This window comes from Arabidopsis lyrata (assembly GCF_000004255.2).
Source record: "Arabidopsis lyrata subsp. lyrata unplaced genomic scaffold ARALYscaffold_3, whole genome shotgun sequence".
NCBI classification, from domain to species: Eukaryota; Viridiplantae; Streptophyta; class Magnoliopsida; order Brassicales; family Brassicaceae; genus Arabidopsis; species Arabidopsis lyrata.
The window spans coordinates 23,468,236-23,492,571 of record NW_003302553.1 but is presented as its reverse complement, the minus strand read 5'-3'; the positions used below and the strand labels follow the sequence as shown (position 1 = coordinate 23,492,571).

Here is a 24,336-nt window from a genome sequence, read left to right as displayed (position 1 = left end):
GTTCGACCACGGGTCAATTGATTCAAACTTAGTTAATGTATTTAATATTTCTAGAGATTATATAGTTTTATAAATATAAGAATAAAATTAATCATACCATGTTTAACAAAATATAAAGTCTAACAATAATAATAGAGTGATTTAAATTTTTAAATCCAACAAAAACCGTTTGAGAAGATCCAAAGAATTAAAAACGTTCTTAAAATAATTAAATAGTGAATACACTAAAAGACTAAAACTTTATATTTATTCCAAAAAAAACAATATCAAATGAATTTTGTTAACCCATGCTCGGCCGGTTCAACCAGTTCACCGGATAGCGGGTTAATAGCGTGTTTTTATGGGGTTTTCCGGTTTTAAAATTGGCGGATGTTAATCCTAAACCTAGACCGGAGAAGTATCCGGGTCACGCATTAACCGATCGGACCGGACGTGAAAACACCGGCTTTCATCTTTAAATTCTATTTGGACATGTGGCACTCTCTTAAGTGCTGACGTGTCACTCATATGGAGAGAGTTAGCCAACTTTTATATATATGATTTCTATTCAAATTCAATCTAATGTTCTTTTGCCCATGTACTAGTACTAGTGTTCTAAAATACGTTATAGGCGACCGTATATACGGTAGCTATACGCTATACGGCAGATTACTATACTGTTTTTAAGCTACGCAATTAACAAATATGGTTGGGCTAAATACGACCGCTTATACAGCTCAATACGGCCGCTATACGACTCAATACGGCCATTATACGGTATATACGGCTCAATACGGCGCTATACGGATCAGTACGGCCATTTATAATGTGTCGCTTATATAAATACGGTTGTGATTATGTTTTCATTTTCTTGAGAGTTGGAGTTTAACGTGAGACTCCATTTATGTTTTTTGACAATTATTTTATTTTTTATAGCATTTTCAAAAAAAACAATATCAAATGAATTTTGTTAACCCATGCTCGGCCGGTCAACCAGTTCACCGGATAGCGGGTTAATAGCGTGTTTTTATGGGGTTTTTCGGTTTTAAAATTGGCGGATGTTAATCCTAAACCTAAACCGGAGAAGTGTCCGGGTCACGCATTAACCGATCGGACCGGACGGTTCGGATCGGACGTGAAAACACCGGCTTTCATCTTTAAATTCTATTTGGACATGTGACACTCTCTTAAGTGCTGATGTGTCACTCATATGGAGAGAGTTAGCCAACTTTTATATATATGATTTCTATTCAAATTCAATCTAATGTTCTTTTGCCCATGTACTAGTACTAGTGTTCTAAAATACGTTATAGACGACCGTATATACGGTAGCTATACGCTATACGGCAGATTACTATACTATTTTTAAGCTACGCAATTAACAAATATGGTTGGGCTAAATACGACCGCTTATACAGATTGGGCTAAATACGACCGCTTATACAGCTCAATACGACCGCTATACGACTCAATACGGCCATTATACGGTATATACGGCTCAATACGGCCTTTATACGGTATATACGGCTCAATACGGCGCTATACGGATCAGTACGGCCATTTATAATGTGTCGCTTATATAAATACGGTTGTGATTATGTTTTCATTTTCTTGAGAGTTGGAGTTTAACGTGAGACTCTATTTATGTTTTCTGACAATTATTTTATTTTTTATAGCATTTTCACTCAAATATTTTTTATATGATTATTATATATATTTACCGTATATATCCCGTATATACAGCCACATATACAGTTAGACGCTATACGGTGATCCACCGTCCGATTACCGCCTAGCAAATATTAGAACACTGACTAGTACTATATACGTGTGTGTATTTTATTGTTCACCCGCACTAAATATATTTTCTTACAATATCAATTTTTAGACTTTATTATAGACTTATAGTGTTGGTTAACTTTGTTTGCCTTTTCGTTAAGATTTTTAGAGATAATTATCATTTTAGTAGTGTGGGTAAAAATAAAAGTATTCGTTCTCGAGTTATTTATAAACTCTTTGTTATCTAAATATTACATGAAATAAGAATTTGCTTGAATGATAAAATAACATTTTTTGTTAAGTAAAGTTAACTAACATATAGTTATGATGTAATAAACAATTAAAAACAATAAAAATGCATTGAGATGCCGGAGAAAAGCTCTCATCCGCAGTCTAAAGCATGTCTCACCGCGGGCACAACGAAGCAAAGTTTGAATCAAGGGATATATTCTTCAGGGTAAATATAAAAGAAAAGATATGATGAAGCCATTGATGAAGCTTTCTATCGGTTTGGAAAGCCTCTCCATCCAAAATTTGAGATGAAAGGAAAAACTACCGAGACTTTGGGTTTTACAATTTTTGGGATTTTGACATCTCAAGGCAGGCCCGGCCTGTCCATAAAGCAGGTTAAAATTATCTGCTTTAGGTCACAACATATAATTAAAATTTGAAGGGCCACATTGTTAAAATTATCAATTTCATCTAGTGGTAAGACTGCCCATTTTAAGTTCCAACTTCCTAGGTTCGAACCTTCCCATCCACTTTAATTGTTTTTTTTCCTTATCTTTTTTTTTTGTACTTTCTCATCTAATTTTGTAACTATCAAGTGTTTTTTTTTTTCCGAAACCAAACTAACAACTAATAAGTGAAATTAAAAAAAGAGAATTCAACGGATTTGTTGCAAAAAAAATTAGATGGATTAATTTTCATAGATTATTTTATTTTATCAAAATATTTAATGAAAAACATTGATATATTTAATAAAAAAAATTATATTATTTCTAATACTAGAATATGATATTTTTGTTCATAGTATTTAAAGTATAAGAATATCACATTTTTAATTGTGCTTTAGGCCTCTAAAAGCTTAGGATCGGCCCTGTCTCAAGGTTACCAGTTAAATATACCATGAAAAAGCTTAATGCTAACATTCGAGATGCCAAATTCAAATCTATAACAAAGATTACTTTTTCATAGGTCTAATTTGAGATTTTTTTCCATTCTGACTATTGTACTCTGATCAATGGTGGAATCAAAATCTTCCAAGTATTGATGAAGTGATCCACTTGGTTCGCACAAAAATGATCTTTAAGTCCAAATTTCCACAAATGGCAATAAGATCTCTTTAGTAATTCCACATTTCCAGTTCTATGTAGGCCTTGAATGGCTGCAGTTTTTGAATTTTGACTTTGCAAAAACGAAATAATTACCCGGTCACGATTCTACAAGAAGTAGATTTCCTAAAAATAGGGAAACCAGATCTTAAGAGATTTTGCTTATTTCTTTCCAGAATCAAAAAACCCAATTTTGTGGGGTTTTCTAACAATTTACGTCTCATTTTTTTCTCAATTATTTTATTATTATTTTAAATATGCTATTTTCAGCATTTACCGATTCATTCAAAACTAAAACCTTATTCTATGGGTTTTCATCGAAAACTAAAACCCTATTATATGCAATCCACCTATGTTTAATTTTCTCTGCATCTTTTTTAATTTTTATTATCATTATTTTAGTAATTTTTAAACACAAAATAAAAAATAAAAAATAAAATAGATAACTTAAATATGTTTAAAAATTAATATTATGTAAGAAAATTTAAAACTAAAAAAATTACTATTCAAGATTTTGCAAAAACTAAAATCTAAACCAAAAATAAAAAACTACAAAAAAAAAAAAAAAAAAAACACAAAAACCAAAATCCAAAAACCAGAAACTAAAAACAAATTAAAAAAACTATAAAACATTCGGGGCCATAGTTTATAATACAATATCCTCCATTAGAATTTAGGACCTTACCCTCGTGTACAAAATTTGTATGGGCCATTGGGCTATTGGTATTTATGTTAGACTATGGTCACTTAAATTGTTTTTAGATAGAGAAGTCCATTTTTTTTAAACCCCATTATTTTAATAAATTTTAAAACTTATTATATTGCTGTTAAAAAAAACACAAGACGTTAACCAATTACATGATTAATATACACGCCACTCATTGTATTTTTAAATCCTTAAAAAAATACAGCTTTGTATTGTGGTCGCTGATTGAGTAATGCTAGATCGAACATATCAAGCAAAACAAATATAATTTGTGTAGGATAAACAGATTATGTGAAAAAATGGTATGAGTTAGATTAATATAACAAAAGTTGTATAGTGACTATAAGAAATGCGGTATAATTATAATAAATAGTAAATTTTAATTTTTTTCTAACAATTCGAATACCAAAATAATTTGTTTTATATAACATTGTGTTGGTTGATAAAATTATCTATAAAGTTTTTGTAACAATTTAACATGGTAGTTGTTTTTTTCTTTGTTTTTTCAGCTTAATCTCATCTTCTCTATGTTTTACAAATTTTTAGATTGCTAGAATTAGCATGACCAAGATGTAGGGTTTCTCAAACCGAGAACATAAACTCGTAAACTCTTCATCTTCACTATGTTCCATGTTCTCGATCTCTATATATGTTTCTCTCTTTTTATCCATTAAAATTAGAATTGATCGAGAGTTGAGTTCAAAAAAAAAAAAGGTCTAGAAGATTAGAATTAAATGTTTTCGCTATAGATCGAATCCGAGAACCTCAACAAGATACAAAAAATTGGGTATTCTAAACAAAATGTTGGTGTCCGAGTCGAGATTGAAAAAACAAAAGTTATACTAATATAAATTTCATATTTATATCTAAGGAAATTCCAAAATTTGAATATTTAAATATATATAACTTTTAGGAATAATCTTTACTAAAGTTTCCAAATAAAAATAAATGATATTGGTAAAAATTTTGATGATTTTAAGAGTTATTTAAACAGTTTTGGAATATCTGAAAATAGAAAATCAACCATCAAAATAAAAATAATACACAAGTCGGAAGATATGACTATCAGACTATCCGATCCATGTGTATGTGTTTATATTCTTAATGAAAAGAGAGAGGAGAATATAATCTAAATAAAGCAGACAAGTAATAATTCTCGACATAATAATCTTACATTTAAATAGTAATGTCGGAATGCTAGTCGATATTTGTAGGTGAAGTACTGAAGTATAGAAAAAACTGAATTCTAAATTGTTTTTATTTTTTGTAGTGAACTCTACTTTTGTTTAAAACAGCTTATATATGCTTAAACATGATTTTATAGAGTAGCAATAGGATATACCTAGGGAAGTATTTGGTATTTATATATGAATTGATTGGAGCTAGTGACATTAGCAGCCTTACTAACCATGGAGAGTTTTCCATTATTTGTTGTCATATATATGCTTTTCTCAGTACTCTAAACATGGGTCATATTCATATATCTATTTGTAACAATTTGGCTGGGATTGTTTGTGCAGGATCACGACGTCCATGTTTTGGTTGATGGATTCCATCTTTATCTAATGGTTGGCCTGTGTGCTATTTTGAAAATCTTGTAAAATTTGTTAGCTAGTCTTTCATAATTTCTAATATATTTGGTACTATATAGGATTTCTAATATATAGGACACTAAAAACTAAAAATCATTTTTGATTATAGAAATAATTTCTCCAACTTTCTTGTAGAATTCTCTTGTAATAGGTTATCGTAAAAATAATCAAATTAATTATTTTTCATGCTCTATATCCACCATCATATATATTTGTTGATCTAGAAAGATTAAACGATCTCTAACAGAAATTTGTTGAACATGAAATGCTGCATATTTTAGGGCTTGACAGGCGACATGGTCCTTCTAATGTCCCAAATTTTGATGAGGTGACGTTGAAATTAAGGAAAAGATATTCATTTCTGAATACTAACACCACTCAAAGAAAAATCCAATATATGAATTATTTCAATACTGCTATATTTTTGGGCATACTTAGTACTCCCTCTGTTCTTTGAAGTTTGATGTTCTAGTGTTTTGAGTTTGTTCCACAAATTTTGATTTTCTAGATTTTTTATTATTTTTAATTAATTGATTTTAATAACTCGTAGATTTCAAGACGTAATGATTAACTGTTTCAGATTACTATTGGTTTATAGTTTATTAAAAATATTTAATAAAAGTAAGTAATTAAACAATGATAGTTTTTAAAAAAATGTGAAATCTCTACAAAATCAATTTTCCCACAGATTCTATTTTTGCAAACTTGGATCATTTATTTTGGAGAATACCATCGGAGTTTGATTCTATAGCTTTTCCTTGGATTATTTGGTATATTTGGAAAGCACGGAATGAAAAATTGTTTGAAAATGTGGATAACGATCCGTTAGAGGTTTTACGATTAGCGGAAAGAGAGGCACAATTGTGGCACTCAGCTCAAGTGGAGCTTCATACTGAAACTCAGGCTTCAGTGGAATTTCCAAATCGGCCTCAAACGAGGGGGGTGTCCCTAGATTCGGATTTTACAGGATACCGTTGTTTTGTGGATGGATCCTGGAAAGACAGCGACAAGTTTTCCGGGATAGGGTGGTTTTGTACACCATCAAACGGTGAGCCATCAACAATGGGAGCTGCCAACCTCCGTAGAAGCCTATCTCCGCTACATGCCGAATTCGAGGCCCTCCTTTGGGCGATGAAGTGTATGATTGGTGCAGATAATCAAGAGGTAGCATTCCTTACAGACTGTTCTGACCTGGTGAAGATGGTGTCTTCCCCAACCGAATGGCCGGCCTTCTCAGTGTATTTGGAGGAATTTCAGAGCGACAAGGAAGAGTTCTCTACCTTCTCTTTATCTTTAATTTCTCGTTGTGCAAATGCAAAAGCGGATAATCTGGCACGAAAACTTCGTACGGAACCGCTTCATATCACTTATGTAAACAACATTCCACAAGAATGGCTCTTTTGAGCACTATTTAATTACAGATGACAAAAAAAAAAAAAAAAAAAAATCTTCTAGGAACAGAGGGAGTATATCATAGGATTTTGTGCAAAAAAATCCTCTCCAACCCACTAATTTTTATAAATTTATCCTGCATCTCCAAAAAATGTAAATTAATCATACAAAGTCAAAAATAATATGTAATGTAATATTTTTTCTTTATCGTCAAGTTTGTAAAAGATAAGAGTCCGTACTCCGTACTACTTTATGATGCATTTTCAAGAGCGCATTCTTGTTTGAATTTAACAAATAGAATTTTGAAACTCTAAGGTAAATAAGAAACGGAAATATATAATATATATATAAAAAAAGGAAATATTATTCAATTTCACATATTGATAATTCAACTCGTAGATGATCTCTATGATCCTATATATGGCTTACACTAGTTATATTCACCGATTCTTCATTCACCATAAAATTTAGATGTTTTCCATAGCTCATCCGTGATATCATACAGTGCATGTTCTATAACTTTATATATGTCATTGATTTAATTTAGTGTTTTATGATTTAAGCCGTATACGTCTTTACTCTATCTCTTTCTCCTATTATACTATGCAAACATGTGAGATTTTATTAGAAAGTATAAAAGATATAGGTAGATATTATAAGATAAGCTACGAAAGTAGACGACCATTGGTGCATTGCGTTAAAAGAATTTGTAGTTAATTATTTAGGATGATAAACTAAGAAAATCGTACCAAAAATAATAAATAATAAAGAAAACAATGAGATGAGGAATCACACATGGATTCCATTTTCGTGACATTCCACTTTTGGGGGTTTCCACTAAAATTTTGGTAACTTTTTATTTCGTGTCTCTCCCTCACTAAAATCCCCCTTTGATCAATTTTTCGTCCAATTAAATAAACCTAGCAAGAATCTCTTACTAATAATATGGTTATTCAAATTCTTAGATATGATATGCTATATACTAATGTGCCTAAACTCGTGACGTATCGGACCAGTTTTAGTCTCGCCCTACTTTTCAAGCTAATAATGTTTTGTAACCTCAATACTTTTCCTTTGTAACCATTTTAAATTTAATTATTAATAAAAAAAACTGCCGTATGTTGAACCCAAAAAACTTAGAATATGTATTTGTTATGAGCTAACTCTAATCGAGCATCTACCTCGATAATACTTGGTTTCAAGACTAATTAAGATCGAGTTTTTAATAATAAAGTCATGCACAAAAATTGATTTAAATATTTATACTTATGAGTTATGACAATTTGTATTAAAAAAAAAAACTTGATTCAAATTTTAATAAGTTCCGTATACTGAAAAAATGATCATCAATTCTTTTTTTGTTTAAAGAGTTAGACTAGTCTATAATCCATTATGGATTAGAAAACGTTGTCAAAATATATATGTCAAGTAAAACGTTTCATAAAATATAGGAACTGAATCTTGAAAATAAGAATTGCCGTGAGAATTAGTTCTTAGAGATAGGAACTGGCCTGGAAATTAGGAAGGATATAGGAATTGAAAACAAATAAATAAAAATAGCCTACGAAATTTACTTTGTAAAAAAATAACTTTAAACCCCATAAAACCTTTAATAAAAAAAAAATATATATATATATATATATATATAAAATAAATCTGGAAACAGTACAATTTTTAGGTTTAATAAAGATTTCAAAAATTTAGTAATGATTCTTAAATCATTTGGTACCCCCTTATTAAACTTTCAACAAACTTATACACCTAACAAATTTGTGGTATTTTTAATAATTTTGAATTTTTGTGGTACTTTTGGAAACCATAATTTAAGAATTTGGAGCTTTTTCGAATTACCCTATAATATTTATAGAGTTCATTATCCCTAAATATCTTTATATAAAAAATCTGATAATATAAAAAAATGTTAAAGAAAACCAACCAATCATCTTGCATCTAACATTCTTACTTATCTGCCTATATAAGCAACTCCCATTTCTTGACCTAATCCCCTCAATCTTCTTCTCTACGTTCCTAACACTTCTCTCACTCCCTCTCTCAACTTTTATGGTAAAACCTAATCTGATCGAACCAAACCAAACCGAACCAAATCGGTTTTTCGTATCGGCTTCTTCCTTTTGCTACTAGCTCTCCTCTCTTCTCCGGTATTTTTTTCTCTCTTCTTAATTCACATAGATTTCATGATAAGTGATCTAAAACAAGACGCTATTCTTCTCTTGCATTTCTTGTGTTTTTTTTTTGGTCTTGTACGCCAAATTAATCCCTTCAAATCATTTTTTATGCGTATAGAATCCAAAAAATAAGTAAAACCTGATTCATCTTCTTCCTCGTAACAGAAGTAAGCAATGAGAGGGTGAAGATTTTTTTTTAGCAAAAAAATGAGAGTGAAGATTTTTTGGCTTGATCTCAACTTTATTTTTGTAATCTTATCTAAAAAAGTAATCATTTTCAATAAGAAAATACAAGACCCATATCTAAATTTTTTTCTTATATAAAAAAAAGGAAATATGAACTGTTTTGTGATAATGATATCTAAAAAAGTTTTTGCTTTCTTCTTTTTTTGTTTCCTCAAAAACAGTCTTAAAGTAATCCAAAAGCCTATAAATCAAATATAATTTTGTAGTTTTGATTTACGTTTTGCAGAAAATGGCGTCACAAAACAAACAAGAAGAGAAAAAGAAAGTGAAGAAGTTGCAAAAGAGTTACTTCGATGTTCTCGGAATCTGTTGTACATCGGAAGTTCCTATCATCGAGAATATTCTCAAGGCACTTGACGGCGTTAAAGAATATTCCGTCATCGTTCCCTCGAGAACCGTGATCGTTGTTCACGACAGTCTCCTCATCTCTCCCTTCCAAATTGGTAAATCTTTTTAAAAATTATTTTAATTTTACTCAGTCAAAAATGATAAAGTAATAATTAAACTTTTCAAGCAAAAAAAAGATAATTAAAAGCCATAAATAATCACTTTAGTTTACCCGAAAAACTCACTTAATTTTTGTTTCATTTCTATTTATTAAATTAATGGTTTCGCGTCATGGTTTCGTACGCAAACGCCAGTTTTGGTCATTAATCCAACAAGTCACTTCAACTGAAAATATTTAATATTCTACCACTAATTTGCATTTCCAAATCAATTCTGTTTTACTAAAGTAATTTTTTTCTTAATTGCTTTGCTTTGATATTTGTTCTGTTTAAGTGGAGTAGGTAGTTGAGTTTTTAACCTAGGAACTGCCTAGGTTGAAGCTAAAGGTCAATTTTACAATTAATAATTTTTTGTTACCAACAACAAAATAGAATAAACCGTTACTGATTTCTTAATTAACTCCATGAAACCCGTTCAGTTAGTATAACCAAAGATTGCGAGTAAGGTTCGTCTAGACTTTTCTCAAACGGTATTTTGAAAACCAACAATTTAAATAATAACTTTTATAAAAACGCATAATGACATAATAAAACGATTACATGTTTTCTATATGTATATAATCTAAATTTTGCATATCATAAAACCTTTACCACATTTTGTTTTTGCATATAATAGGTAACGTAATACGTACATGCATATATAACGCATGATTCGTGTGTAAACAATATTTCTAATTGACATCATATATAGATTTTAATTCCGAAAATCGTATATAGAATAACGGTTGTTAGAAAACTGACGAGATACTTACCAAATCTTTTGATATGAATATTTAATAGGTAGTGCATCACACTCGTTACGTAACTATATTTTATAATTTTTATTTGCAGAAAACATATTCCATATTAGACATTACAGTTACAAAATAATCAAATAAAAATCTAAAATAATAATTAAGAAAAATTCACTATTTCCCGGTTTGTGATTTAGTTCTTAATGTTTGAATCTAAAAATAGGCTAATTATTTGTCTTTTTTCCTCACTTAAAAAATATTTTTTAATAAATCCTTTTTCACGGTTGCGAACTAATGATTTAATACTGAAAAAAATTGTGTTGCAGCTAAGGCATTGAACCAAGCTAGGTTAGAAGCAAACGTGAGAGTAAACGGAGAAACCAACTTCAAGAACAAATGGCCGAGCCCTTTCGCGGTGGTTTCCGGCATACTTCTCCTACTCTCCTTCTTAAAGTTTGTCTACTCGCCGTTACGTTGGCTCGCAGTCGCAGCAGTTGCCGCCGGTATTTATCCGATACTTGCCAAAGCCTTTGCTTCCATTAGAAGGCTTAGGATCGACATCAATATATTGGTCATTATAACCGGTAATACCACTTTTTCCTTTTTTTTATGTTGTCGTTATACCACTTTTTATAATATTAATTATTAGCACCTAACATTATTTCTCTATATTTTATATTTACTCCGTGACTTAAGAATGATGTTGTGTAGTATAATAGTTTATGGCTATCCGTGATCGATGTAACAACTATATAGAGTATTACTTATCTAAGAACGAAGACTTAGCAAATTGTGGTAAAAGTAAAACTATTAATATATATATATATATATATATATATATATATATAATTTTTAAAAACTTGTGATCGAGTCTTTAGCCTTTTTATGGTACTTTAAAAAAGCTTACATATACTGCTTTCCTACATACCCAACACTCCACGAAACCTTTTAGAAAAGTTTCCTTTATTTTTTGTTAATATTTTAAAATAAATTCATATGGGAAATACCAAAGCATAAATTATATTATTCTCAACTCATTTTACAGAACTCCAATATAAGAAAAAATAAATACGTGTAGTAGTTTGATATCTTTGTTATATTGTAGAGTTTGTTTGAGTTATATATAGGTTATAGAAAAAACTAAAATGACTTTATATTTTTGCCGTATGAAATGCAAATTTGAGGTATAGGTTATATGAAAAGATCAAAATGTTCTTTGGATATAGGAAAAGTGAACATGTGATAAACTTTAAAGTTGGTGCGGAAGATAATGCAAAAACAAAATGTGCAGTCAAAATATAGGAAAAAAAAAAGACGCCTTTCTTTTTTCTGTTTATAAAAAATATACAATTTCGTTCTGTTCTATTAGTACGATTATTTATAGAAACAAATAATTGAAATCAAAACTCTCTAAACATTAGAGAAAATAATTATATATATTTTATTATATGAAAATAATTCTATTTTCTATAATTAGTTATATTTTCCTTGGTGCAATTAAGATGTCAATTTTTTTTTTTTTTTCGAAAACATAGAAATTTCATACTAAAAATCCAGACTAAATTTTAAGGTTTGTTGAAAGTCTAAAAAATGATAGTGATATCTTTTGATGAGTTTTTTTCTAATAAATATATTGCAATTACGTGCCATAGAAGGAAAAACGCTAAGTAGGTTTTTGATTGGCTTATCTTCTACAACTCAAAATGGAAAAAGCACTTTAACTCATTAAAAGAAAACAAAAAAGTGCATATAATAATTGATGCAAAAGATCATTAAAAATGAAGAAAATAATTAAGAACTTGGAACTGATACTAAAGTTGACTTAGTTTAGTTGGAATTTCTGTTTAGGAGACATAATTATTGATTAACAACAAAATGTACAAACTGCGAATCCATTTTCTTTTTTTCTTTTTTTTTTTGGTTTTTTAACGTTTAGAAAATGTAATTATTGCTTCAAGCTTTTGTGCTCTTTGAAAACAATTATTGTACTCTTTGAGGTGATTATTGTTTTAAGTTTTAACTGATAATGATTATCCAAATTCATCAACACAGTGATAGCAACACTTGCAATGCAAGATTTCATGGAGGCTGCAGCAGTTGTGTTCTTGTTCACCATATCCGACTGGCTTGAAACAAGAGCTAGCTACAAGGTTTGTTTGCTAATAATCATCATCTATTGTTGTGTCATAACAATTGTGAAATTTCTTGCTATTTCTCGAAATGATTTGAAGTTGAAAATGTAATGGTTGTTTATTGAAGTAATGATTATGGCAAGCGTAAACTCTCAGGCAACAGCGGTAATGCAGTCTTTGATGAGCTTAGCTCCACAGAAGGCAATAATAGCAGAGACTGGTGAAGAAGTTGAAGTAGATGAGGTTAAGATTAGCACAGTTGTAGCGGTTAAAGCTGGTGAAACCATACCAATTGATGGAATTGTGGTGGATGGAAACTGTGAAGTAGACGAGAAAACCTTAACCGGCGAAGCATTTCCTGTACCTAAACAGAGAGATTCTACGGTTTGGGCTGGAACTATCAATCTAAATGGTATGTAATCCTCTTTTAAGAGCTTCAAGCTTTATACCTTTTTATTTTATCTATCACTCTTTTGATCTTTCTCCCTGTGTTTTGCAGGTTACATAAGTGTGAAAACAACTTCTTTAGCGGGTGATTGCGTGGTTGCGAAGATGGCTAAGCTAGTAGAAGAAGCTCAGAGCAGTAAAACCAAATCCCAAAGACTAATAGACAAATGTTCTCAGTACTATACTCCAGGTAAGCAAAAACATAACCAAAACGTTTTCTTTATGTTCTTGAATAGCGTAATTTGAGACCTCTGTGTTTCTTGTTTTGTTTCAGCAATCATCGTAGTATCAGCTTGCGTCGCCATTGTCCCGGTTATTATGAAGGTCCACAACCTTAAACATTGGTTCCACCTGGCATTAGTTGTGTTAGTCAGTGGCTGTCCCTGTGGTCTTATCCTCTCTACACCAGTTGCTACTTTCTGTGCACTTACTAAAGCAGCAACTTCCGGGCTTCTGATCAAAAGTGCTGATTATCTGGACACTCTCTCAAAGATCAAGATCGCTGCTTTCGACAAAACCGGGACTATTACAAGAGGAGAGTTCATTGTCATAGATTTCAAGTCACTCTCTAGAGATATAAGCCTACGCAGCTTGCTTTACTGGTAAAACTAAACTTGTGTTCTGACTAAAACAAGTTTGCTGAAATAACTTATGACTGAAACTTTCTTATTATATAATGTTTCAGGGTATCAAGTGTTGAAAGCAAATCAAGTCATCCAATGGCTGCAACAATCGTGGACTACGCGAAATCCGTTTCTGTTGAGCCTAGGCCTGAAGAGGTTGAAGATTACCAGAATTTTCCAGGTGAAGGAATCTATGGGAAGATTGATGGGAACGATATCTACATCGGGAACAAAAGGATTGCTTCTCGAGCTGGTTGTTCAACCGGTACTTGTAATAAAAAAACCTCAATGTAGTTTTTTGAGGTTTTGTTATTCTTTAGTCTGATCACTTGACTGTTCTTTCTTGACAGTTCCAGAGACTGAAATTGATACCAAAGGTGGGAAGACTGTTGGATACGTCTATGTAGGTGAAAGACTAGCGGGAGTTTTCAATCTTTCTGATGCTTGTAGATCCGGTGTATCTCAAGCAATGACGGAACTGAAATCTCTAGGCATCAAAACCGCAATGCTAACGGGAGATAGTCAAGCCGCGGCAATGCATGCTCAAGAACAGGTGAGACTAAAAACCATAATTTTAATCACTTTCTAAAGCCAAGAGGTTATTTAATAATACCTTGACATGTTTTATGAAACAGCTAGGGAATGTTTTAGATGTTGTACATGGAGAACTTCTTCCTGAAGATAAATCCAAAATCATACAAGAGTTTAAGAAAGAAGGACCAACCGCAATGGTAGGGGACGGTGTGAATGATGCACCAGCTTTAGCTACAGCTGATATTGGTATCTCCATGGGAATCTCTGGCTCGGCGCTTGCTACGCAGACTGGTCATATTATTCTAATGTCTAATGACATAAGAAGGATACCACAAGCGGTAAAGCTAGCGAGAAGAGCTCGGCGCAAAGTTGTTGAAAACGTGTTTCTTTCAATCGTTTTAAAAGCTGGAATACTTGCTTTGGCGTTTGCTGGTCATCCTTTGATTTGGGCAGCTGTTCTTGTTGATGTAGGGACTTGTCTTCTTGTGATTCTCAATAGTATGTTGCTGCTGCGAGAGAAGAAAAAGATTGGGAACAAAAAGTGTTACAGGGCTTCTACATCTATGTTGAATGGTAGGAAACTCGAAGGCGATGATGATGATGTTGTGGACTTAGAAGCAGGCTTGTTAAAAAAGAGCGGGAATGGTCAATGTAACTCAAGCTGTTGTGGAGATAAGAAAAATCAAGAGAAGGTTGTGATGATGAAACCAAGTAGTAAAACCAGTTCTGATCATTCTCACCCTGGTTGTTATGGCGATAAGAAGCAAGACAAAGTGAAGCCGCTTGTGAGAGATGGTTGTTGCGGTGAGGAAACTAGGAAAGCAGTGGGAGACATTATTTCATTGAGCTCATGTAAGAAGTCTAGTCATGTCAAACATGACTTGAAAATGAAAGGTGGTTCAGGTTGTTGTGCTAACAAAAGTGAGAAGGTAGAGGAAGTAGTGGCAAAGAGCTGTTGTGAGAAATCAAAACAGCAAATGGAGAGTGCTGGAGACTGCAAATCTAGCCATTGCGAGGAGAAGAAGCATGCTGAGGAAATTGTTGTCCCGGTGCAGATTATTGGTCAGGCATTAACTGGTTTGGAAATAGAGTTGCAGAGAAAGGAACCCTGCAAAACAAGCTGTTGTGACAATAAAGAGGAGAAGGTTAAGGAAATAGGTTTGTTGCTTGCTAGTGAGGACAAATCTTACCCGGAGAAAGGAGTGCTGATTAAAGATGAAGGAAACTGCAAGTCTGGCTGCGAGAACAAGGGGACAGTGACACAAAGGTGCCATGAGAAGGCAGGTTTGGACATGGAAACTGGTGTAAGTTGTGATCTCAAGTTGGTTTGTTGTGGGAAGACAGAAGGGGAAGTTGGAGAACAAACTGATCTGGAGATAAAGATTGAAGGACACTGCGAGTCTCGTTGCTGCAGTGATGAAAAACAAACCGGGGAAATAACTCTTGCTTCTGAGGAAGAGACAGACGATCAAGATTGCTCCTCGGGATGTTGTGTGAATGAGGGGATAGTGAAACAAAGCTCCCATGAGAAGAAGCATGCTGTGTTGGTGGAGAAGGAAGGTTTGGACATGGAAACTGGTGTATGTTGTGATGATCTCAAGTTGGTTTGTTGTGGAAACACAGAAGGGGAAGTGGAGGAGCAATGTGATCTGGAGATAAAGAATGAAGGACATTGCAAGTCTGGTTGCTGCAACGATGAAAAGCAAACAGCGGAAATCACTCTAGCTTCAGAGGAAGAGACAGACAGCACGGATTGTTCCTCGGGATGTTGTATGGACAAAGAAGAAGTGACAAAAATCTGTGGTGAGAAGCCTGTTAGCTTGGTGGTTTCAGGCTTGGAAACTGAAGGTGGTGGTGATTGCAAATCACATTGTTGTGGAACTGGTTTGACACAAGAAGGGTCTTCAAAGTTGGTCAATGTGGAGAGTGCTCAATCCGGAGGCTGTGGAACAGTGAAAGTGTCTAGTCAAAGCTGTTGCACTAGTTCTACTGATCTGGTGCTATCTGACTTGCAAGTGAAGAAGGATGAGCATTGTGAGAGCTCAAACAGAGCCGTGAAGGTAGAGACCTGTTGCAAAGTGAAGATTCCAGAGGCTTGCGCATCAAAATGTAGGGAAAGAGAGAAGCGTCACAGTGGTAAAAGCTGTTGCAGGAGTTACGCAAAAGAGTTTTGCAGCCACCGCCACCATCATCACCACCACCACCATCACCATCACCATGTGAGTGCTTGACGCATCCATCTATTCACAAAACGTGTCGTCTTGCATTCCATTAATGGCGAAATAAAAAAACATGGATAAATTTGTTCCAGCAAAGGCAGTAGTATAGATTAAGCAACTGTGTTATTCATTTTTTTTTTTCGTCAGCAACAGTGTTATTCATAAAGACAATGCTAGTGATCCTTTTGAGTCCTTTATGTATGCCAAATCCTAAAGTGTTTGAACTTTGATCTTGGAGTCCTTAAACCAAACACAACAAACAGTCAAAACAGATATTGGATCAAAGTTAGTGTTACCGATTACCACCATTCATAAATCTTTCCTTACTTTTCCAAGTGACTGGAGGAGTAGAAACCAAAGTAGGATATGATCTGATGAATCTGGGAAAGGGTAGGAGCAAATGATGTTAAGATAATATGATTTCTCATCGATGAGATAAAAGAACAATGATCACACCGAAAAAAAAGCTTTTATAATAAAGCAGATGAAAATGCTAAATGATGGAGGGATTATATACAAGATGCTAACACTGTGCCAATTATACTATATGATGATACTAAATGGAACTGTGAAGAGACTAACAAATCCTTTAAGGCCTGTTTTCATTTATACGCTAACTTTAAATTCCTTTTTCCAAAGCATTGCTGATCATTCTTCTTCCCCTTCTTGACAAAAAAAAAAAGAGTTTTGGAAGAGAGAAGCAAAATCCAGTACATGTGTCTTGTAATAAAACCGTCTTGAACAAGTTCCATGGTCGTTGAAACACAATGCACCTTCAACGTAATTTGTTGTGCAGGCCTATGATTTGTGAGTCAGAAGGGTACAACTTCGATGTTATTAACCCGGTACTAGGTGCCATGGGATTATAACTAGGTACTTTAGGAATTGGGAAATCCAGGGGAAGAGAGTCCATTTCCATAAAACAGTTTCTGCCTCTCGCGTCAGTGATCAACGCTGCCCAATCCTCAGACTTCATCAGAGCAGATGCATTTCCCATCACCCACAGAGCTCTTCTCGCACGGGTAAGAGCAACGTTCATCCGCCGGATATCTGAAACAAAGCCAACCCCGTGACCTGAAGCACGCACACATGACATGATTATGACATCACGTTCTTGACCCTGAAACGCGTCTACTGTATTTATATAAATCTCTTTCAGTTCATCTTGGCCCAATGCATTGCCAAACTCGTGCTTTAGGCATTTCAGCTGCAGTTTGTACGGGGTTATTACTCCCACAGACACTTTACCCGCACCCAACGACTTCAGAGTTTTCTGAAGATGCATGTACACCCCAACACAGAATCGAGCTTCATCAACATTCTCGTAAGATACAGACCCACCTCTATGAGACTCCCGCCCATGGCTAATATTGAAGAAAAGGTAAGGCCTAAGAACAGGATCTTTATAGTAAATCTCATCAGGAGCACTGGATATACTTTCACTGTCTTTGAGACGTCCTTGGTAGAAGTACCGTGAAGGAAAATCTCGAATTTGAGGATGCATTCTGTATTGAACAGTCAACAACAAAGTCGGACAACCTGCTAGCTGAAACCTTTCAAAGAGACTTCTACTATATAAAAGAGTTCCAGCAGCCTTGCTAATTACTGTCGCAGGAAGCTGCTGAGGATCACCGACAAGTACACATCGCGCAGCACCAAGAGCAAGGGGAGGAAGAACTCCAACCTCACTAGCTTGGGCAGCCTCGTCAATGACAACCATGTCGAAGCCATGGGTAAGACGAGAAAACAATTTACGACCACTGCTTGATACGGTGGTAAAAACAATTTCAGCCTCGTTTGCAAAACTTGCCTCAAGACTCGCTCGAGCTTCCTCTAGATTAAAATTGTTACGAGCACGGAACTTTCCCTCCACAATAAGAAGGCGAGATATTTCAACAAGGACTTTATCTCTGGCTTCAACCACAGCAGCAAGGTGCTGTAACAATGCATCTCTTTTCTGATCTCTTGAGATAAGGACTTCAGGATCAACTCCAACAGATCCCTGAGAACGTGTAGCAAAAGCTGCAGCATTAAGTTCCCTTTTAAGTCCAGCTATATCTTGAGAAATCTGTGTTTCTTGTAGTCTGAGGTTATGCATGTGTCGTCGAATCTCGTCGCGGGATATAGCTAATAGCTGATCACTTCTTCGCTCCACAGAAACTGCTTGCGCAGCTCGCGTTTGAGAATCAACACCGACTCGAGCAACATCGGGACGATATACCTTCATCTCCCCATCAATGAAACCACGGTCGAGGACACGTGAAAGAAGTTCATCAGTTGCAGCATTCGAAGGAGCACAAACAAGCATCCTTGGTTTAGCACAGAGTTTGGGCAGGGTGCGGAACAGATTCTGGTCCATGTTTTGTAGGACTTCATCAATAGAGCCTGACAAAATATTATCTGAACTGCACTCATTAGCTTGATTATAGGTTTCAGGTGCTAATTTCTTCAGCAACGAAGTGTAATATTGTTGATACTGAACCAAATGGATAACATTCAACATTCCCCAAACAGTGTGTGTCTTGCCTGTTCCTGGAGGGCCCTGAACAAGAGTGAATGGCCATGGTTCTTGCTTCTTCACCCCACTACTAGTACCAGCTGCAGTATGCATTGCCGCCCAGTGGATTGCAGCCAGCTGTGGAGCATTAAAGCTTCTATGTAAATGGTCAACAAAGCTAGTAGTGAAACAATCAGGCGTTGCAGGGGTTTGCTCCTCGTAACTAGGAAACTGCTCCGGACTGGGATTGAGAATGGCATTTTGCATCTAACAAATACATCAAGTTTCACCAACATCAGCATATTTTAAAGCATCTATAGGAGATCTGTAGGAGAATAAACAAAAACCAACCTGTGGGTTAAGTCGAGAAAACGCATGAAGTGCAACATATTCCCTCTGTGAGGTTGCAATTGAACCAAGCACTGTTAGATGCCAGATGTCTTTAGGTTTAAGCTTCCGTAAAATATGATTATCATCAATCTTGCTGTAAAAATAAATGGTCCATGCAAATACATGGATGAGAGACTATAAATATTTGCTTTCAATTTCTGATAGTTCGTGAAAATAGAAGAAAGGATAGAAACTCAGATAGAGTATCAACAGACAGAGAATGAACATACAACATATGAGCCTACCTGCCAGTGCCACCAGAATCTCCAACATAGAAATTAAGAGTAGCTCCAAGAGGGTCACGGGTATCAACTGGTATATGTCTCCTAACTTTACCAGCGACACGTCCAGCATCCTCATGGGCTTCATCTTAGCATAAAGAAGAGAAAAGTTATACAAAATGCAAAGAAGCTAGCAATATAGAAACAAACAGACATCAATGATCTCCAAACATACCTGATTCAGGCAGTGGAGTTGAAAGAACTGCAACATCTCCCTCCTTGAAAGCCCATTTACAGCCATTTAAGGAGACAAGTATTACATCATACCATCCTAAACACACAAACAAAGACTAGCAGTCAAGTAACTTAACAGAAACTTGAAAGTGTTTCTCAGACGGCCAGACATAAAAAGGTATAGAATAAGGTTGTGAATCCAAAGAGATATAAGAGAACAGTCTCCACAACTCAAACCTAATAGAACATAATGAACAAGCAAAATGAGGACCCTAATCAAGAGACTTGGTAAACTGCCCAAGATATAAGATCGTGAATCAAGGGCAAAATCATTTTCCTAGATAAACTCTGAGTTTACATGAAAACTTTCAGAAACAAGGAGAAGAAACAAAGTCCAATAAACTGTTTAATAATGCAAAAAGTGTCTATGCATGCTTACACGTGTGAACAAGATCTAGTGCCAGTTACCTCTCTCTCTTCTTTCGATGGATTTTATTCGAACTTTCACATATGTATTTGCCTCAGCCAGTTCAACCCATGTACTGTAAAGTTGTGCCCGGCATTCCTCAAAAAGTAAGGGTTCAAAAACTCTGACATATTCCTCCATAGATTCAAATCGCTCAGGTACACTTCGGAGTTCGGTATCCTCTGATAGACAAAGAAATTTTATACAACAGGTAAATCAAACTAAATAGGGGGAAAGCATACACAATGAGCTAAAAACGAAGAAAATATATGTTTGGAACAGATCAGCCAAAATCTTCCATGCATGCCAAATATCTACACTATAGTCTAAAGAAAGACGGAAAATATATAAATCAAAAAGCGAACTAATACTCGATATTCACTTTTCTCTGATATACCATTCAGCATTTAGATATAGCATCTTCTCAGCGAAGGAGATTTTTAACCCCAATATAGTTTCGACCAGAGTGCCAGCCTGATAAATAATTACCACCAGGAACCAGGTCTAGTTGCAAAGCTAGACTTTATGTTCAATGCCTTAATTGGAAAGCAACAATAACAATGGTGGAAATAGATAGGGACGTATCTGCCACAACACAATGAAATTTCTATCAAAATCTATCTGAAATCTTTCTCACTAGAGAGAAGCACGAAAAAAACAAGAACAAGTCGATCACCAAAGTCACTAGAATTCTTCAATCTACTTTAACAGTACAATATATTCGTTGCAGCTTACATGTCTTTTGACTATTATGAATCTCCAGAGTCATGACTTCAGAAGCAGTAAATTTTACCCACATAAAAGTTTCTACCGTAAATCAAGATTCAATTACATCAAGAAAAATAAGGCATATTCAAGAACATGTTCCATAGGTAGAAATGTAATATTTAACATACCAGGATGACGCCAGAACTTTTCGTTGGTCACCTCTCGTATAAGACGTTGCACTGACGTATCCTGATATTGGGTACTAGTTGTGGCTGGCTTCTTGAAAGATCTTTGGCTGTAAGAGACTTTTCCACTAGATGAATGACCGCTCTTGGGCTGCTTCCAAGAAGCCTGCCTTGACACAGATGTTCCCATCCCTTCAGCAGAAGGTCCTTCATCCCCGCTGAACCTCCCAGGTTTACCAAGTAAACTCGAATTTGATTCACCATTACTTTCTGACTTCTGTTCAGCAGATTTTGGATGTATACTGCCGTTAGAAGAGTAATCAACTGATTTTTGATCTCGATGGCTTTGGATTTCTCCTCCATGCTCAGCAGGTGGATTAACTGCACTGAACCGTGTAGCGACAGCCTGTGAAAAGTTCTGTCTCCTAGGTGTAGATGTCTTAATAGTACCTGCTTGCTTAACATCTTCAAGATTCAGAAACATAGTCTGCCTATTTCGTTTCTTTCCCAACATTGCCTCTTTCTGTTGATCCATCTTTCTCTTCACTGTAGTATTAGCACACTTAATTGCATGACTTGCTTCAACTCCTTTAACCTCTCTCTGCTTCACCGTCAAATCTTCTTCACCGCCAGTTTCTATCATCCCCTTGTAGTCAGAATGATCTTGTGTGTTTTCCTTAACACTAGCATCAGAATCCATCAATTCACCTTCTTCTCTGCCATAGTCTCCACAAGTATTAGCGTTTGAAGACACAATAACATTCTTTGGTTGATTCAAATTCATATTATCATCTCCATCAACTTCTACAGGAACTTCATTAAGATCAAGAAACAATTTTTCTCGTGAACCCATTTCTTATATTCGTATAAAGGATCAAAAGACGTATCTCCTCTGAACTACACCAATTTCTGCAGAGAAAGATTAAACCCCAAAATCGAAACTAAGCATAGTGATCAAAACACTTATTCAGCGACCATGAATATAGAACAGATGATTATAAATGGAGCAAACATGCATTTTTTATTCAAGCGAAGTTCAAGATAGAGCAAACGAACCGGTAACAGAGTCGGCGGCGGCGGTGGCGGCGAGTTTTAGTTAGGGTTTTTTAAAACCGTCAAATAAGAATGTGATACGTGAGTACAATCGTAATCTCAGTCTACTCCGGCAGAGATTGTACAGTGTCAAGTACGAAATTACAGTTCAAAGATACGAATTTGTCTTCCGATGACGCCGGCGACGGGGACCGGATGTTTTGTTAAAACTTGTTTCTATTATTCGGTATCGGAGGGGAGAGGAAGAATCTGGTGGTTTAGAGACTATGAGACCTTGTATGAAATTGAATTTTGGACCGTTGGATTAAGGGCTACGTTAAATCATCTGACGGTGTTTAGAACATGTTTAGGCGTTTAGCTTATGATTTCTCTGATGTGTAAAACGCTTTGATGCTTATTTTATTTATAGGGAAGGGAAGAGAGTAATGTTTGCGTCATTATTCGTTTTTAAGGTTCTTTTTGTAATACTAGATTAGGACCCGATGTGGGGGTTTTATTTTTTTTTAAATAAACTTAAATTAAACTTAACAAAAAGATATATTAGATTTTTACTGTGAATAGAAACTATATTTAAGACAAAGAAGAAAAAAAATTAATTAAAGAGAAGATTTGTTTATATATTCATCATTTTATCTTAATACATTTATTTGCATTTCTATACTTAAATTTTTTTGGTACATTTATTATAAGAATCAAGTAAATTTAAATTATCAATCACCAAAAGTTTTGCTAAATATTCATCATTATTATAATTACATATGTAAACAATATTCCCCAAAATTGGCTTTTATAAGCTAATCTAATAAAGTTGTTGACAAAAAAATATATATATATATATATATATATATATATATATATATATATATATATATTATTGTCAAATCTCAAAAATATGGTTTTGCAATTTTGCCTAAATATGATTCCACAAATTCTTCAGAAATAAAAATTTCTAAAATACCACTTTTAAAACCAAAACTATCATTATTAGTTTTTTTTTTTTTTTTTTTTTTTTTTGTCATCTGTAATTAAATAGTGCTCAAAAGAGCCATTCTTGTGGAATGTTGTTTACATAAGTGATATGAAGCGGTTCCGTACGAATTTTTCGTGCCAGATTATCCGCTTTTGCATTTGCACAACGAGAAATTAAAGATAAAGAGAAGGTAGAGAACTCTTCCTTGTCGCTCTGAAATTCCTCCAGATACACTGAGAAGGCCGGCCATTCGGTTGGGGAAGACACCATCTTCACCAGGTCAGAACAGTCTGTAAGGAATGCTACCTCTTGATTATCTGCACCAATCATACACTTCATCGCCCAAAGGAGGGCCTCGAATTCGGCATGTAGCGGAGATAGGCTTCTACGGAGGTTGGCAGCTCCCATTGTTGATGGCTCACCGTTTGATGGTGTACAAAACCACCCTATCCCGGAAAACTTGTCGCTGTCTTTCCAGGATCCATCCACAAAACAACGGTATCCTGTAAAATCCGAATCTAGGGACACCCCCCTCGTTTGAGGCCGATTTGGAAATTCCACTGAAGCCTGAGTTTCAGTATGAAGCTCCACTTGAGCTGAGTGCCACAATTGTGCCTCTCTTTACGCTAACCGTAAAACCTCTAACGGATCGTTATCCACATTTTCAAACAATTTTTCATTCCGTGCTTTCCAAATATACCAAATAATCCAAGGAAAAGCTATAGAATCAAACTCCGATGGTATTCTCCAAAATAAATGATCCAAGTTTGCAAAAATAGAATCTGTGGGAAAAGTCCCCATAACCGTAGGAATCTGAGAAAGTGCCCAAACCTGTCTTGCAGGATGGCACTGAAAGAGTGTGTGATTGACTGTTTCCTCCAGTGCACCACATCTGGCACAACCAGTGTCACAATCAATTCCTCTTTTTCGTAAGTTCTCTGTAACCGGTACACAACCCGTTAAGATTTGCCATAAAAAATGACGTATCCTAGGTGGACACTGTACTTTCCAAGTATGAGCCTTTAGCTTATTGAAATCTGGCCCAATGAAAGATGAGTTGGTTTCCAACTTATCCAACCGTGCGGTATGATACCCCGACTTAACTGAATATTTGCCGGATTTTGTAAAATGCCAACCCAAGGTGTCCTCCTTGGTTGGCGCACCCACCGGTAGGGCACTTATTAACTCGACATCTTCCTGGTC

General features: G+C 34.8%; 2 protein-coding genes across 6 annotated transcripts; one reads left to right on the top strand and one right to left on the bottom strand.

Annotated features, from left to right (window-relative positions):
* Nucleotides 1-8,755: 8,755 nt before the first annotated feature.
* On the top strand, nt 8,756-16,641 carry LOC9322307 (putative cadmium/zinc-transporting ATPase HMA4). 3 transcript variants are annotated; one of them, XM_021030627.1, is made up of 10 exons: nt 8,756-8,941; nt 9,441-9,657; nt 10,781-11,038; nt 12,507-12,604; nt 12,743-12,998; nt 13,086-13,223; nt 13,308-13,635; nt 13,719-13,914; nt 14,000-14,209; nt 14,292-16,641. In XM_021030627.1, the coding sequence occupies exons 2-10, from the start codon at nt 9,444-9,446 to the stop codon at nt 16,419-16,421; spliced, it is 3,828 nt and encodes a 1,275-aa protein (XP_020886286.1). In that variant the 5' UTR covers nt 8,756-8,941; nt 9,441-9,443; the 3' UTR covers nt 16,422-16,641. The 3 variants fall into 3 exon arrangements, with proteins under 3 accessions (XP_020886286.1, XP_020886284.1, XP_020886285.1); XM_021030625.1 differs by having other exon boundaries at nt 13,719-13,927; nt 14,007-14,209; XM_021030626.1 differs by having other exon boundaries at nt 8,758-8,941; nt 13,719-13,921; nt 14,007-14,209.
* Nucleotides 16,642-16,859: 218 nt separating this feature from the next.
* Nucleotides 16,860-22,531, bottom strand: LOC110229782 (uncharacterized ATP-dependent helicase C29A10.10c). Of its 3 annotated transcripts, none has more exons than XM_021030629.1 (7): nt 22,167-22,531; nt 21,114-22,019; nt 20,220-20,399; nt 19,753-19,848; nt 19,542-19,659; nt 19,258-19,390; nt 16,860-19,173 (listed from the first exon to the last, which is right to left on the bottom strand). In XM_021030629.1, the coding sequence occupies exons 2-7, from the start codon at nt 21,961-21,963 to the stop codon at nt 17,185-17,187; spliced, it is 3,366 nt and encodes a 1,121-aa protein (XP_020886288.1). In that variant the 5' UTR covers nt 21,964-22,019; nt 22,167-22,531; the 3' UTR covers nt 16,860-17,184. The 3 variants fall into 3 exon arrangements, with proteins under 3 accessions (XP_020886288.1, XP_020886287.1, XP_020886289.1); XM_021030628.1 differs by having other exon boundaries at nt 19,542-19,665; nt 22,167-22,530; XM_021030630.1 differs by having other exon boundaries at nt 19,542-19,665; nt 21,114-21,826; nt 22,167-22,530.
* Nucleotides 22,532-24,336: the final 1,805 nt, after the last annotated feature.

Excerpts from the sequence above, each read along its gene's own strand:
- LOC110229782 (XM_021030628.1), bottom strand. The coding sequence starts at position 21,963 with ATGGGTTCACGAGAAAAATTGTTTCTTGATCTTAATGAAGTTCCTGTA. Across the intron at positions 19,849-20,219 it reads CATCGAAAGAAGAGAGAGAG|GATGGTATGATGTAATACTT; the intron begins GTAACTGGCACT and ends TTGTGTGTTTAG. Across the intron at positions 19,174-19,257 it reads TTTCTCGACTTAACCCACAG|ATGCAAAATGCCATTCTCAA; the intron begins GTTGGTTTTTGT and ends TGTATTTGTTAG.
- LOC9322307 (XM_021030625.1), top strand. The coding sequence starts at position 9,444 with ATGGCGTCACAAAACAAACAAGAAGAGAAAAAGAAAGTGAAGAAGTTG. Across the intron at positions 9,658-10,780 it reads CATCTCTCCCTTCCAAATTG|CTAAGGCATTGAACCAAGCT; the intron begins GTAAATCTTTTT and ends ATTGTGTTGCAG. Across the intron at positions 12,605-12,742 it reads AAACAAGAGCTAGCTACAAG|GCAACAGCGGTAATGCAGTC; the intron begins GTTTGTTTGCTA and ends GTAAACTCTCAG.